Source organism: Pyrgilauda ruficollis, unplaced genomic scaffold (genome assembly GCF_017590135.1).
Source record: "Pyrgilauda ruficollis isolate IOZ18807 unplaced genomic scaffold, ASM1759013v1 scaffold55, whole genome shotgun sequence".
NCBI lineage: Eukaryota > Metazoa > Chordata > Aves > Passeriformes > Passeridae > Pyrgilauda > Pyrgilauda ruficollis.
The window spans coordinates 3123954-3138242 of record NW_024527155.1 but is presented as its reverse complement, the minus strand read 5'-3'; the positions used below and the strand labels follow the sequence as shown (position 1 = coordinate 3138242).

At 35.4% G+C, this 14289-nt stretch overlaps 1 protein-coding gene across 14 annotated transcripts in view; it reads left to right on the top strand.

The window, feature by feature from the left end:
- SOX6 (SRY-box transcription factor 6) overlaps positions 1–14289 on the top strand; it is a 370312-nt gene that overhangs the window by 191223 nt on the left and 164800 nt on the right. For all 14 annotated transcript variants that reach the window (XM_041481269.1, XM_041481271.1, XM_041481268.1 and 11 more), the window contains one exon: positions 5127–5216. In XM_041481269.1, the coding sequence (XP_041337203.1) occupies positions 5127–5216 (90 nt within the window). The remainder of the gene's footprint in view (positions 1–5126; positions 5217–14289) is intronic.

Here is a 14289-nt window from a genome sequence, read left to right as displayed (position 1 = left end):
CTTAGTCCAGAGATAGAGACAAAGATGCCTTTAGTTCTGTAGTGTCATTTTTCTAAAATGCAGAAAATAACTTTATCTTCCTCCTTCTACTGTAGATCTGATAATGTTTCAGAGCAATTTCTCTTGCAGCATGCCTGATTTCTCTGCTAAATCCTCTCCCTTGTCTTTCCCAGTGCCTTTTTCCTTGAGATGTAACAATTCAGATGCACGTAGAAATATGTCACCTATACCTCTATACCTTTGATTGAATTATATTTGCGTATTGTTTATGAACTTGCTGTGCATTTGCAATCATTATTAATAAATCAGTGTGCTTTTGTCTTCTGTCACAAAGTAATGTGTGGATTCAAAAAGAATTGTATGCAAAACAAGTCATGTTTTAGAACTCAAATCATTAATAATTATCTGTTTGCCATATTGTTACAACATGTTTTGAGGGAAGCTTATTATAAAGGAAATAACAAGGCACTGCACAGTAGAAAGAATAAGACAGTTCAGTTGATCACTGGTATAGGTGTTATAAATATGCCAGTCTGTACTATAGTGTTTTATTAAGTCTCAAAAAGTCAAAGCTGATTTGAAATAATAATGTCTGACAGTCAGTGCTTTGAAGTTTTGCTGCTGCACTCTCACATTTAGGTTTTCTTTTATGTATGACTTTACCATAAAAAAACAAAAACTCACACATGGCATGAACGTTTTTTTTTTTTTTTTTTTTCTTAATCTGTATTTCAAAGAAAGTAATAGGAGGCTACTTTAGTGAATTAAGAGGGGAAGAAAAAAAAAAAAAAAGGAACAACCCCCTAAAATCAATGAGGATAGGTACAGGCCACTGCCAGGTCATACAGTATTCATGTAAGCTGTAGCTGGGGTGAGGAACTTGTTGAAGAATGTAAAAGTGAAATTAAAAGGAAAAAAACCCCAGAACTGAAAAAAGGGGAGAATAAGGATGAGACAAGAGGCAAAAGCTAGCCCTGATTCAGACAAGATGACTTTCATTCAGTCAGAAGAACTTGAGAGCTTGGCTGTGATAGCTAACACGCTGGCTCTTCATCACGGGCAGTGCAACAAAGAGCTGGATTCCATCCATTCCATGACTGATTGATTACCCAACGGACAAATGTTAATTCTTTTCATCGATGCTTTGTCATTGTGAAGAGATCCTTTTCATCTAACACCTAGGGTTTTTTCCCCTCAGCTTTTTTTCCCCCCTGATTATATATATCTTTTAACATCCTCTTCTCATTCACCTTTGCAAAACTGTCATGTCTAACAAGATTCTCACAGTACTTTAAACTCCTTTAGTTTACAATTAAAATTACTAACTAAGTATGTAACAAACCATGATATTAAATAATACTCAAAGATTTAATTTAGTCATCATAATTATACTTAACCTGTTTGCTGTCCTTGAAGGAATTTTTTTCCTAGTTCACAAGAGAAGAATATAAAGGAAGGGAAGCTGTGTGTTTTTTAATAGAATCAATTGCTCCTGTGCAACTTCACGAGTTTGATCTTACATGTGCCAGTAGAAAATATGCTACTGTGTGGCATAAGCCTGGCTGTGGTTTATAAAGTCAGTGAGAAGAGCTAAAAATGTATAAATGCTAATTTCTTTCATTGCTTCTTTTATAATTGTCTTTAGCAAGAATACCCCTGAATTTTGAAAATGTTGGGATTCACAAGGTTTTGGAATGGTGCTGAAGCAGTGCAGGGAGAGTGATGCAGTGCAGATGTGAATTCGGGCTCCTTTCTTCACTGCTCAGTGCTGGATTCCAAGTCGATGTTTTGTTTCTATAATGAATCAAATCAGAAAATGAATCAATATGGATGAAGACATTTTACTGATGTCAGAAGATATCTCTGTAGATTTTATATGTCTGTAAAAATTACTTTTCGGTACAGAAAGGAGAAAAATCCCTTTCTGATTTACAAACCTTTTCAAAATGTGTGTTTGTGAACACAGAATACGGAACTTGAAGGGAGTCATGCCTTTCAAGTATAAGCCTTTATATTTAGTTTTGCGTCTAATATGGAGGACCTCCAGAGGGATTTAACCACATATTATTATTTTAAATTTCAAAAATTATGCAGAATAAACATGGTAATTGAAAATTTACAGGATTTTCACAGTGATACTTTCACAATAGTGTAAAAAAGTTTATTAAAAGGTTCATTGTGTAATCATTTTTCTAATCCTCTCAATAGCAAAATACAGTAGCTATAAATTGTGTGGTCAGATCCAGAACACAGAATTTGAATGAGATAGGGGTGTTAAAAGAACTCTTTCTAAAGGAATTTTTCAGTCATTTGTAGAGAAAAATTCTAACTAGCAATGTGATTATATCAAAAAGGCACACAAATAGACCTGTTTTCCAATCTAGCTCTTTCCCAGTCTGTCTTTAGAAATACATTTTTTGTCCTTACATAATATAAGAACACTACAGATAAGCATGGGTGTTCTTAGGAACAGTGAGAGAAAAAATAAAACAAGTGCTTTTGAGGAAAGTATTTTATCAATTTCAGTAACATGCTAGTTATTTCTCTTTTTTTCCTTTTTTATTGAATTTTTTTTTTCTTTGTGTGAATTGAGGAAAACATCGTAGTTAAAAGCAGTAGAACTGATAGCAAACATCAAAATAAAATTCTAAAGCTTTTTTTTTCAGGGATGAGGGGTCTGAAATTTTGGCAGGGGAGAAACACAGAAACCTCTTTTTAACTAATCATGATATCACAAAAAAGGACAAATTATAATGTTCTATTGATAATTGATGGTTATTTCTTGATTCTCCTATTATCAGGCCAGAACTCATAAAAGTAATAAGTGCCTGTTATTGTTAAAAGTAAATTGTTATTATATAACTAGTATTTTAACACTGCCTATTGCAACTTACAGCTCCTTAATTTTGTCTCTTTCATAGAAAGATATAATTAGTAAATAAATTAGCTTTTCTGCTGAAATATTACTTCAAAAATATTTATGAGCTGTGTTGTCTTTCCATGGAGGCTTGCACGGTGAAAATGTGTTGCAATTAAAACCTGATCTTTGATCTCTTGGTAGTTGCAGTTCGGTTTGCTTTCAATTGGTTTTTGTTTTATTTGGTGTTTTTGTTTGTTTGCTTATGTCAAATGAGTTATACTAATGAATTTTTAGGCTGAAATGACTTGTACCCTAAAATATGACTGGCCATATGACTATTTTCTTCCTTAAACGTCTCCCTAAATCTTAAACTCCTCCTTTTGTGACCTCTTTGAATGTCTCTCCTCCCTCTGAGTATTTTTGGAATCGTCTGAAGTGGAACAAACTGTTACCCGTTGCAATGATATGATCTGTGTTGCCATTCTTAAATCTGGGCAATTTGCTTTTGCTTTCACATGTGTGAGTGCTTCTGCTGGGACTACTGAAATGAGAATTTCAGCTGTGATTTGACCTTAATCTGCCAGTAATTTAGTGGAAGACTGAATTCTGCCTTCTCGTACATCTCACTGTTAATTCGCGACTGGAGTAGGACCGGTACAAAAATAATTAAAATTTGGAATATTATTAGCTACTTAGAAAGCATTGTGCATATTGGTCTTCTCAAACAAGTGGCTCCTTGCTATGAGAGTTTCTAGGAAGAGAAGGTGTGTGGCTGTTCCCCAAGGAACACTGTGCTCAGCACTGCCCAGGGTGATGTGTGGTCTTACAATGAAGGCACTTTGCAACAATTTGTTTTTGGAACAGAGTTTACATGTAGGTATGATATTTTGCAAACTGGCCCTAAGAGTTTCCAAGGAGTTTAGCACAGACATTTTTGGTGAGTCTGCCTATAGGTGAATGCAAGCCCACAAAGTTTAATAGTGATTTTATTATTACTAACTGGGAAGGAAAAATAAGTGTTGAGTTGTTTATGCAGTTTTCTTGATAGTTGTTTAGAAATCCGAATTGTGCTTCTTAAAAGTCAGAAACATCAACCACAGAATCACAGAATGGCCAGGGTTGGAAGCGACCTTAAAGGTCATTTTATTCCAACCCGCTGCCATGGGCAGGGGTGCCTTCCACTATCCCAGGCTGCTCAGAGCCCCATCCAGCCTAGCCTTGAACACTTCCAGGGATGGGGCATCCACAGCTTCTCTGGGCAACCTGTGGCAGTGCCTCACCACCCTCACAGTAAACAATTTTCTGCTAATATCTACTCTAAACCTACTCTCTTTCAGTCTGAAGCCATTCTGTCACTACATTCTCTTGTAAATAGTCTCTCTCCATCTTTCCTGTAGGCTCCCTCCAGGAGAATTTGCAGTCTTATAGGCTCCCTTCATAAGAATTTCTATCTTAAAAATCACATTTTCTGGGTATCTGCAGGGTTATCTATAATTTAGACATCAGAGCCAATTAGTTTAATTTAGGAACTGAAAAAAACCTTTAGAATTTATTGGTGTCTGTTATGCTCAATATAAAATTTTGTAGTGGGATTGGAGTATGATCACAGGAAGCTTACTAGAGCCAATCTTTTACTTTCTCCAAAGTGTAATGGCTTCAGTGGCACTTTTGCCTCCAGAAGGTCTCCCAGGCTGGGGCAAAGCCTTGAAATGCATTCTGAAGTTGATATGATGAAATCCTATCTTCTAATCATTGCATGTTGTTTATAGCCTACTGAGAAAATTTCTGATACTGTGAACATCGAATATGTAGAGTGCTTTCATGAATTCCGTGGAGACATTATATGAATAACTTTTGCATTGACATGGGTATAAAAATGGGTTTCAGATGTCACTGTGTGCCAAATTTCCAAAAAAAGCTACTAAATCTTCATGTATAATTTCGAGTGTACAATCATTCTCAAATGAAAAAGACAGAATTTGTATATACATTGGCAATCTATGCATGTAAATTGGCAGTTAGCATGCATAAATCCTCAACCAAGTTTTTCTTTCAATTAGTCCCTTGTTAAATCCATAGTAACTCCATTAACCCCAGGGGAATTTCTTTGGATTTAAACTGCAGTTAAATAAGAACTCTGTTTGGCTGCAAGTTTTTTTCCTTTCTAAGCTGTGGTTCGACTGGTACTGGGAGAACAATCTTAAAATGAAGGTGGCACCTATTTTCCTGTATGAATGTTTCATAATTTTTTTTTTTTTTTTAATAGATTCATCCTGTATGGAAAAGCTGCTTTCTAAAGACTGGAAGGAGAAGATGGAAAAATTAAACACAAGTGATCTCCTTGGAGAAATTAAAGGTATCTCACTAGATCAAATTTTAAATGTTTGCATATATTTTAAGAAAGGGATTGAGGATTTTTCAAATTTCAGAAAAAATAATAGAAATATCTGTCATGACTAGAGGGTGCCATTCTTTCCAGGTAACTCACCCTGGTTTTTAATATTTGTCTTTGAAATGACTGATGAGTGTACGAAAAAAATGGAATATATCACAATCAGTTATAGGCAGTACCAGGGATGTTATTCCAAACCACCAGGTTAGTTACATTAGTTCACTGACATCAGCCATATATCTCTGAGCAGAGGAAGAGGAAGAAATGCAGAGTTACCAGTACTTGGTACTGCTTCTTGCCAGTTGCACAAACTGTGTGTAAAAATAGCTTTCAGATTATAAAGGGTGGTAATTGTGCCATTGCTATTCTAAATCTTTGATTCAGAATTGAAAAAAAATTGTTTCTATTAATTCCTTTATGCAGAGAAAGAGCAGGTCTGGATACAATTTGGGACTTACTGAAATCAGTACAAACTTTGTTGTATATGTAGCCAATAATTTCCAGTATTCTCATTATTTCTTGAGCCAGCATCTTAGGAAAAGCGAAATTCTCTTGACAATTAAGTACTAGGTAGAGAATTTGAAGTGTTTTTCCCCACCCATCAATTCTTCCATGCATTTTCCTAGCGAGAAGAAATTCAGTGTTATTGATTAAGCAACAAATTTAACATGTGATTTTTTTGTGCTGTGAGAAGAGGTCATAAGGCATGTTTGAGGAGTACACAAAGTACCTGAGATTTATTTCTCTTCATTTGTATAATTTTGTTAAACTGCAGCTACAAAGGTGTGGAAACAAAGTCATGTTCATCATATTAATAACTCTTTTCTTCAAATTCTTTAATGTAAATATACATATATATATATATATATTTTTTTTTTTCTATTTGATGAAAATTGATGCTTAGGGATTTAAATTTCCACCAGGGAAAATCAGGATAGTTAAATTTTTTTTTTAATTATACAAGTGGATGAAAAATTGGCTCTTTTTAATAAGTAAGTTATAATTGGTTCCTTCAGGACCAAAAATCTGTTGGATTCTCCTGATTTTTCTGGTAGAATTATGACAATGCATATATGTTAGGCAGGTAAGAAATTCCCTAGTAATATCAGTGACAGAAACATAGCATAGAATTTTGCAGGAACATGTTAAAATTGACTGCAATAAAATCTCCAAAAAATTATGTCTTGAAATCACAATCTATTTAAAGCCATATTGTCTCTTAATAGTGTGGAAAACATTGAATGCTAGTTGAATTATTATTGTCTATTAATTGCAAAATATAGCTGCTTAGTCTTTAAATAGAAACTACTTGAATGCTATTAGCGAATCAAATTTAAAAGAGGTGGCATCTCTAACAATGCAGAGTAATGTTCTTTATTCTTTTATATGGCACAAAATGCTTTCTAATGGCATCTCATTTATTGAAAAAGAAAGGTTTGTTTTTCTGGTTGTACATTGTTCCTCCTGTTTTCTTAGCATATATTTTCTCTGCAGAGTGAGTGGGTAGAGTTCTTGCCTCCCATCCTTTTCTCATCTCCCTACAAAGCACTCTCACTCAGATTTGGAAGAATTCTCAACTACCTTTTCCACGGGAATAGCCCATTAGGTGTGTAAAAAGGATCACCAGACTAGGCTCAGCAGATTTATGTGTTGCTAGTCCCTCAGTTAGTTTCTATAGCCCATTTCCTGAGTAACCTGTCCTTAAGTTGTCATAATATCTGCAATATTCATCCATGCTGCTCGTTGGCTTCCAGAAAGATGCAATGCTGAATCTTTGCTACTGCAGCTGCATTTAATTTTTTAAAAATAGAACCAACATGGAAGACAAAAATGGCTGCTGTTATGTTGTGGTTTACATTTCAAACCTCTTGACAAAGGCATTAGTGTTGTTTTATAGAAGAAGAAAACTAGGGGCAGGGTTACATAGCTACATAGGGAGTAGGAACAGGTCTGAAGTTGGAATCCTTTCCTTTGGACTCCCAAACCCATGACCTAACCATTGTCTCCAGGCTGGTTACCTCTGAGCCAATAAAACCACTGTTAACCCAATAGTCTGCTGTTAACTCTTATTAGCATTTGTGTACCTTAAATCAGCTTAGAAAGGAAAAAAAAATCTACAAACAAATAACATTCTAGCATATGATAGCATGAAAACCTGATTACATGAAGGAAACAAAGCAAAGTAGGGGAAGTGTTCTTTAAAATAAATCCTTTCGTTGTTCAAGGTGGTAGATTCCACAATCATGAAGTCCATTTGCATAGTGATGATTGAATTTCCAGCAAGGTAACTGGCAGGGCATTCTGGGATCTGAAAGAACTACATTTGAAAATTTATTGTCTTTGGGAGGTCAAATATATTTTTCCTCAGTTTCTGTTAGGTTCTAAATAATTGTATTGAATTGCACTTGTGCAGAAATTCTGCTCATATTGCTGAAAGTCTAACTTAGAAACATGAAGTGATGTGGTAAAAATAAATAAATGAGTTCATTAGAGAAAAAAAAAAAAAAGTTAAGTATAAGAAAGGAAGGTGTGGTCCTGTGAGGAGCTGCTCTTTGCACTGACTGTTACTGGAAGTTGTTTATTTTAGAGAGAAGGCGTTGTTCTCACTAAGGATAACCTGAGCACATATTCTTCCTCTGTGTCTGCACAACCACAGCCCTCCCCCTTCAGTGAAAGACTAGCATCTTGGTTGTGGGAAGGCAGTTCACTAAGAATCAGTGCCAGAAAAAAGGATGAAAGCAGGAAAAAAAATGTACCACTCACACAAACTGTTTCTATTCATGTTTGGGAAGCACACAGACAAGAAGAAAAGATAATTGGCTGAGAGAAACAAATAAAAACGGTATTTTCTTGCTTTACCTTCTATATTTAGAACACAATAGTGTTAATCAAGATATAATTATAAACTATATCTATTAATTCAGACAATAGAGGCCAATACAAAAGTAACAAACAGTGAATAATTCATTTTTCTCGGTGTGGGATTGTTCCTGCTCACAATTACCCTTGCATAGTGTGCCTCACTTGTAAAATTGCTTTTTCTGAGTTTCTTTATTAGGATTTCAGTTATTGATAATGGTCCAGATTCTTCCTTGAATTCCAGCCAAACAAGCCATTGACTTCAGGGAGGTTGCATGAAACTGAGGAGAATCTGGCAGAATGCTTTGTAGCCAAATTCCAGTGGTTAAATAAGTCTGCTTGTTCATTTGATATGTTTATAAATGAAACACATAGGTCAAGTTTTCAAAGGTCTCTGAAGCAGTTGACCTGGGTTAAATGCCTTGCTCACCTGGAAAAAAAGCCTCAGAGCTGTCTGTGCAAATCATTTGATTGTATGCTATTTGCCTGGGTGTGCATGCAAATAGATTTATTTAAGGTATACAAGCAATTCGTTAGGCTTACGTCTGGCTTTTGCAGTATTTGGTTGCTTTTGTATAAAAATTAGGATCAGGAAATACTTTTAATTCTAATTGTTGTTATTACATATTCGAATAAACAAAGCGAGGCAGGGCTCTTTTCTTTATTTCCAGATATTTGGGTGCACAGAGCTCTGTCCTCACCCTCCCTCACTGCCTGCATTTCTGTTGCTTGGTTATCTAGTTTTTCTTCAGCAGCCACAGCTAGGCAGAGTAGCATCATTTATCACTATACAGAGTCTGTTTTAAGTTTTCTGTTTCTGTTCCAAATATAAATCTCTGCAATAGCACGGTCTTGCATGCATCAGGCGGTTGTCCTACTGAAATAGCCCTCAATGGTCTTTCTCAGCATGCAGAGTCTTTGAAGATCAAATAAGAAAGGTCAGTCTTTAAGTAACTTAAGCAATGATGTTATCGTGAAAGGGTCAGAATTGGTCCAGCAGCCTCAGAGGAGAGCGACTCCTGGGTCAGCAGCTCCTGTGCTGCAGGTTAGTCCTGTGCCTTCCACTGCTGGTGTTTACACCTGGAACTCTGTGTCTGCAGGAATTGTGACTTGAATGTCACATGCTGTCTTTGTACAGTAGGCTCTATTTTGGGGAGGTGGCTGATTGATGTCCATGGCTTTATCCAACACAGAGGGCTGTTTCTATTATGCTTCTCATGCTTATCCCATCTCCTTTTATATTTGCTGCTTTAGTAATAAGCTTCTAAACCTCCTGTCTTGTGTGACATGTGAACATTTAATGGCCTCAAAATATTTGGGTCGGTGGGAGGCAGAATTCTTCCTTCCTGGGAAAAGTTGCATTTAGGATAATGAAGCAACTTAACCCACCTGATTGTCCTCTTGTAAGATATCCACAAATAATTTTGGAAAGGATGTTTGTCCCTGGTATGGGAACAGAAGAGACACAAGGAGTTGTTTTAGGAGCATTTTTTGTGTGTATTAATGACTGGAAGAGGGCTGTGAAGCACAACTGTTTGAATCCAGTAATTTAACACTCTCCATTTCTGGAATAGTCTTGGAAAGAGTTGTGCATGAATGAATCCTTGAGAAAGTTGTGGTTTTTACAGTGAATTAATTTTTTAAAAAACATGCATGATTTACAAAACATTTTAAAATGTTATTTTTGCTTCTATTTTAGAAAATTTGTCTTCACAGATAAGCTTTCAGGTGTTTCTTGCTGTGCTATATCAAATGTGAAGTCCATTTTGAGGAAAATAAATCTGTTTTCCTTTAGCCCTGATCAACACTGTAGTCTGAATTTGTAGTAATTATTTTTCAGTATAATTGCTGAAAATTCTTTCTCATGAAGGCTAAGGGTATATAACAGTCTGCCTCATAAATATGTATAAATAAATATATATAAGCCTTATATCACAGAGGCACTCAGAGGTTTTTAATTATGTCACTTTGTATGGCTATAGACATTTCAAAGCTCTCCTTTGTGCTCTCTGTTATAAACATATTTTATTTCTTTTGAAGTCTGTGTGATATACATACTAGCAATTAAAAACCCTGCTCAGGCTTTGAGACACAAGGTCTTCTTAATTAAAACTCAAACAAAAGCTACAAGCAGAAGCCCCACTATATGATTAAGGTCTAAAGTGTTATGATACATTAGAATCATTGTTAACTGCTAGGATTTACAAAATCAATACACAGGAAAAAGAATCAACTGGTTCCAATTAGTGAAACCAATGAAAACATTCAACAAAACAGCACAGCCCAGAACCCCAACACCCAAATCCTCAAGAAATTGGTCCTGATTAGGAATATACCACAGGCTATAAAGGTTTCTCATAATGAATTTATTGCCATGATCCAATGAAGTGATAGATTCAGCTTTGTGTCGCAGCTCTCCAGATCAGAGCAGTGCTTTTGTTTTGCCACAGCTCCAGCCACCAGCACTTTGTGAACATGGTACAAGGGCTGTGCTTCCAGGTCTAACCTGACCTTCTAAATTAAGACATTTGAATGCCTGAATATTTCATAAGCACTTTCAACAGTTAATGTTTGCACGCCCTTTAGTCAAATTTGCTTGAAGAAGGTAATGAATTAAAAAAAAAAAAATTTTGTTTAAGCTTACCAAGCCCCATTGTATCTGTTTGTTATGATCAAGATATCAGCACAATTAAACTAATCACCAGTGTGAAACACATTCAACTATATTTTCTTATGTCTTCTTGACTTATTTTAAAAAGATATTAAATATATTTCTTCAGATTCTGGATTTAAATATATATACCCCCAGTTGTACAGACAGAGGATAATTCTGTGGAAGAGATTGGACTGCTCACTGTACATAGTGCTAGTGTTTAAATTATGTACACAGAAGTCTTGGCAGGATTGAAGCTGTGTTTATCACATCAAAAAAAGCCAAACATTTTTGTTGCTCTAGTCTTCTGGTGAGATGGTTGTATTTCAGTGCCACCTCTCACAATCATGCCTACTTCTAAGGTTGAAAGTTAATGACTGTTACCATTTCTAGTTCTTAAAACTCCAGAACTATAAATTACACTGTAATGAACCTTTCACATAAATCAAGTTTTCCATATTGTTGAATATATTTTATAAAAAGCATCAAGCAGGATGTATGGCCTTTAGTTTCAGGCACACAATGACTTTTTTATTCACCACAATCACAGAAATCTGTGTTTTTTACCTTATCAGTGTATATTTCTAAGCTTAACTATTCAGAGGTCAGTGTATGAACTCTGTACTACACTGAAATAAATATGACAGGCCACTTATATTCTGGGTTTTGTGAAATGTGTCCCAAATAATGTAGTAAGAAATAGTATCAAGTGTTCGTGGGAAAAAGCAACAAGATGGATAATGATGCTAATAATAAGGAACTGAAACAGCAATACATTTCTTTTGCACATTACAACGACTGCCTTCTGGAATGTGATCCATTCTTTATTTTTACAATTAGTGACAAGAAAATGTACAGTATTAAAATGTGCTTATATTCAACTGCCGTCTAATTTTATTTTTAGCAGAAAAGAGATTGCCTATAAACTAAAAAGTACAAGTCAGTTTTCTTGACTTCTTCCACAAAAAATTTGCTATTTTCCTCTGTTGGGAGGTTGTTTTGGTGGTATGTATATATATATGTATATTTTCAGTATATCAGTCATGGCTTTCTGTAATAAATACAGAGTCTTTAAATGCAGTAGAAAGGCTTTGATGTTGAAGAATGTATCACTAGGACCTTAGCAGCTTCTCCTCTGAAAGTGGCTCTCAGTGGCAAATTTTCTTTTGACTCTTAGTCCCAGCTTAGTTGCCAGTGAAGTTTCTTACCTTTAGCAAAATAAAACTTCTACTGAAGACAAATATACAACCTCTTATGGAAAAGTAAGTGTATATGTAGGAGTTTGCACTGCTAAAACAAAAGTGGAAACTCCATTTCTTGTATTTCATCATGCTGCAGTGCCTTTGACTTTTTGTTGCTTTTTGTTGCAAAGTCAAATTTGAACAAATTGATGAATGTCAGCATTGATCTAGAAAAATACATATAGGCACAATACGGAAAGGACTGGAATTTTATGGTCAATTTGGATGTTTTGGAAACCTCCAGACGTACTTTTATCAGTCTTTTGTAATTGGCGTTTCATATTCAGGGAACTTTTATTGCCATTTAAAGAACACAATGTCCTGCAGCATTCTGTCCCTGGACACTGTTCAACCTGTGGAAGGGTGTAAGGAAAGGGCAAACACACTAATATTACCTCAACATACTCTTCCAATTTCCACAAAATATGATTAATGGGTTGCTTGATTCAGAGGTGGTAATTCAGGTTTAATGACCCTTGATAGAATTATCATCTATGAACATGTCCGACCACTTTTGAACCCTCTAACAGACAGCTGCAAAGTCTGTGGGGATAAGCTCAGCAGTTAGCAATATGGTGTATATTGGCACCTAGTAACTTGCAGGTCTCCCTAGATCTTAGAATTAACTGTTCTCTGCTCATCTCCTCTGTTACACAATGCTCTGTCACTTCACCAGGTTGAAAAGTAAAAATATATTTATTGATATGAAAGCTGTTCTGTACTTTGGCCACTCTCCTCAGCCTTCTTTTCTGCAGCTAATTTGGAAAGACACCCCTTGCATAAAATATAACTTTCTGAGCAACATAAAACTTTGGCACTGAATAATGAGAACCTTTGTGTCATTCCTTTTCACCTTCTGTTTTAAACTCCATTTCTGAACAGAAAGTTGTGTCTTGAAGTGGGATCTTGATGTGTGGATAGCCTGTGGTAATTAGGATGTCCTGATGATATCAGAGATATCAGGTTCTGCTTTTTTTTCTTAAGAGATATGTAAAAATACCTTACTGGGAACTTAACAAATACCTTACTGGGAACTTACAGTCATCTGTAAGACTCAAGGCATGTAGCATTAGTATTGAGGAAAAATGAAGCAGGAGCACATTCAGTAACTTCCCTGCAACTGATAATAGCAAGAACATAATGTGCAACCTGACACAGCCACTGCCTCAAAAGCCTAAGCTCAATGAGGAAGAGAAGAAGAAATACAAGAAGGGTTGTCCTTGTCCCCTCTAAACAAGTTGACCTTTCAGAAGAGGTTAATTATCAGTGGTTTTTTTCAAGATATCTTGATTTGTTTAACTGTGTCACCTCACTTAGGGTCTGACCAATGACATCTGACAGTTTTCTGCCAAAGGGCAAATCTAGCCAAACTGGGCTCACTTTCCTTGTTTTCACCTCCTCCTGCCAACATTAAAGTCATTTCAGGCTAATCATGATCCCCTTGCTCCCGTCAGGTCATTCACAATACTGTCCCCTTACTTGGTGAATGAATTGATATCAATTCACTATGTCCCTTCTGTTCCTCCCTCAAATATTTATGGTGGATTAAAGTAAATAATTTATCTATTTTCTATCCCAATGAATTTTTTTTGTCTTGTTTTAGCACAATTTGCCAATAGAGAAAATTTTCAAAACCACTATAAAGATGAAATCCCATCAATCAATTAATACCAATATATGAATTTTAAAGAAAATAGAAAGATGTATTGAAATTATTTCCATAGAAATTTGTCTGAACTGAGGAAATACAAATCTATGAAGGATGTAGCCTGCCCTGATCCTATAAATTCATTGTAGGTATTACTCTCTGTGATGATAATATTAATGGCAGCTTGATCAAAACTGGATCTTTGTCATTAGCTGTCACACTGTAATCATGTTATTATGAACATACCTTTCTTACCCTTTTTTCTTTAAATTGCTGTTAGTTTAACCCATATATCCTAACATTTACCTTAGTCTGTATTGATATATTTTAACAAAGTTTGGTATTAGACATATTGTCATAATTGTTCTTGAAGAGTTATCCAAGATTAAGCTGAGACCTGTTTTTAAGCTGCTTAAAATTTGTTGCCCCATAGATAGCAGTAATGAGAGGCTAACACACTCATGTTGGGAATGAATCTTCATGTCTATTAAGATTTGTTTGAACAGGTTTCCATCACAACAGGTGCACAATTACTTTATGAGTAAAATATTATCAGCCTTCCAAATTAGCCAGGGCAAAATGCAAGTTGTCTGATTAAATAATCAAACCCAATACTTAAAATGCACTTGATTTCCA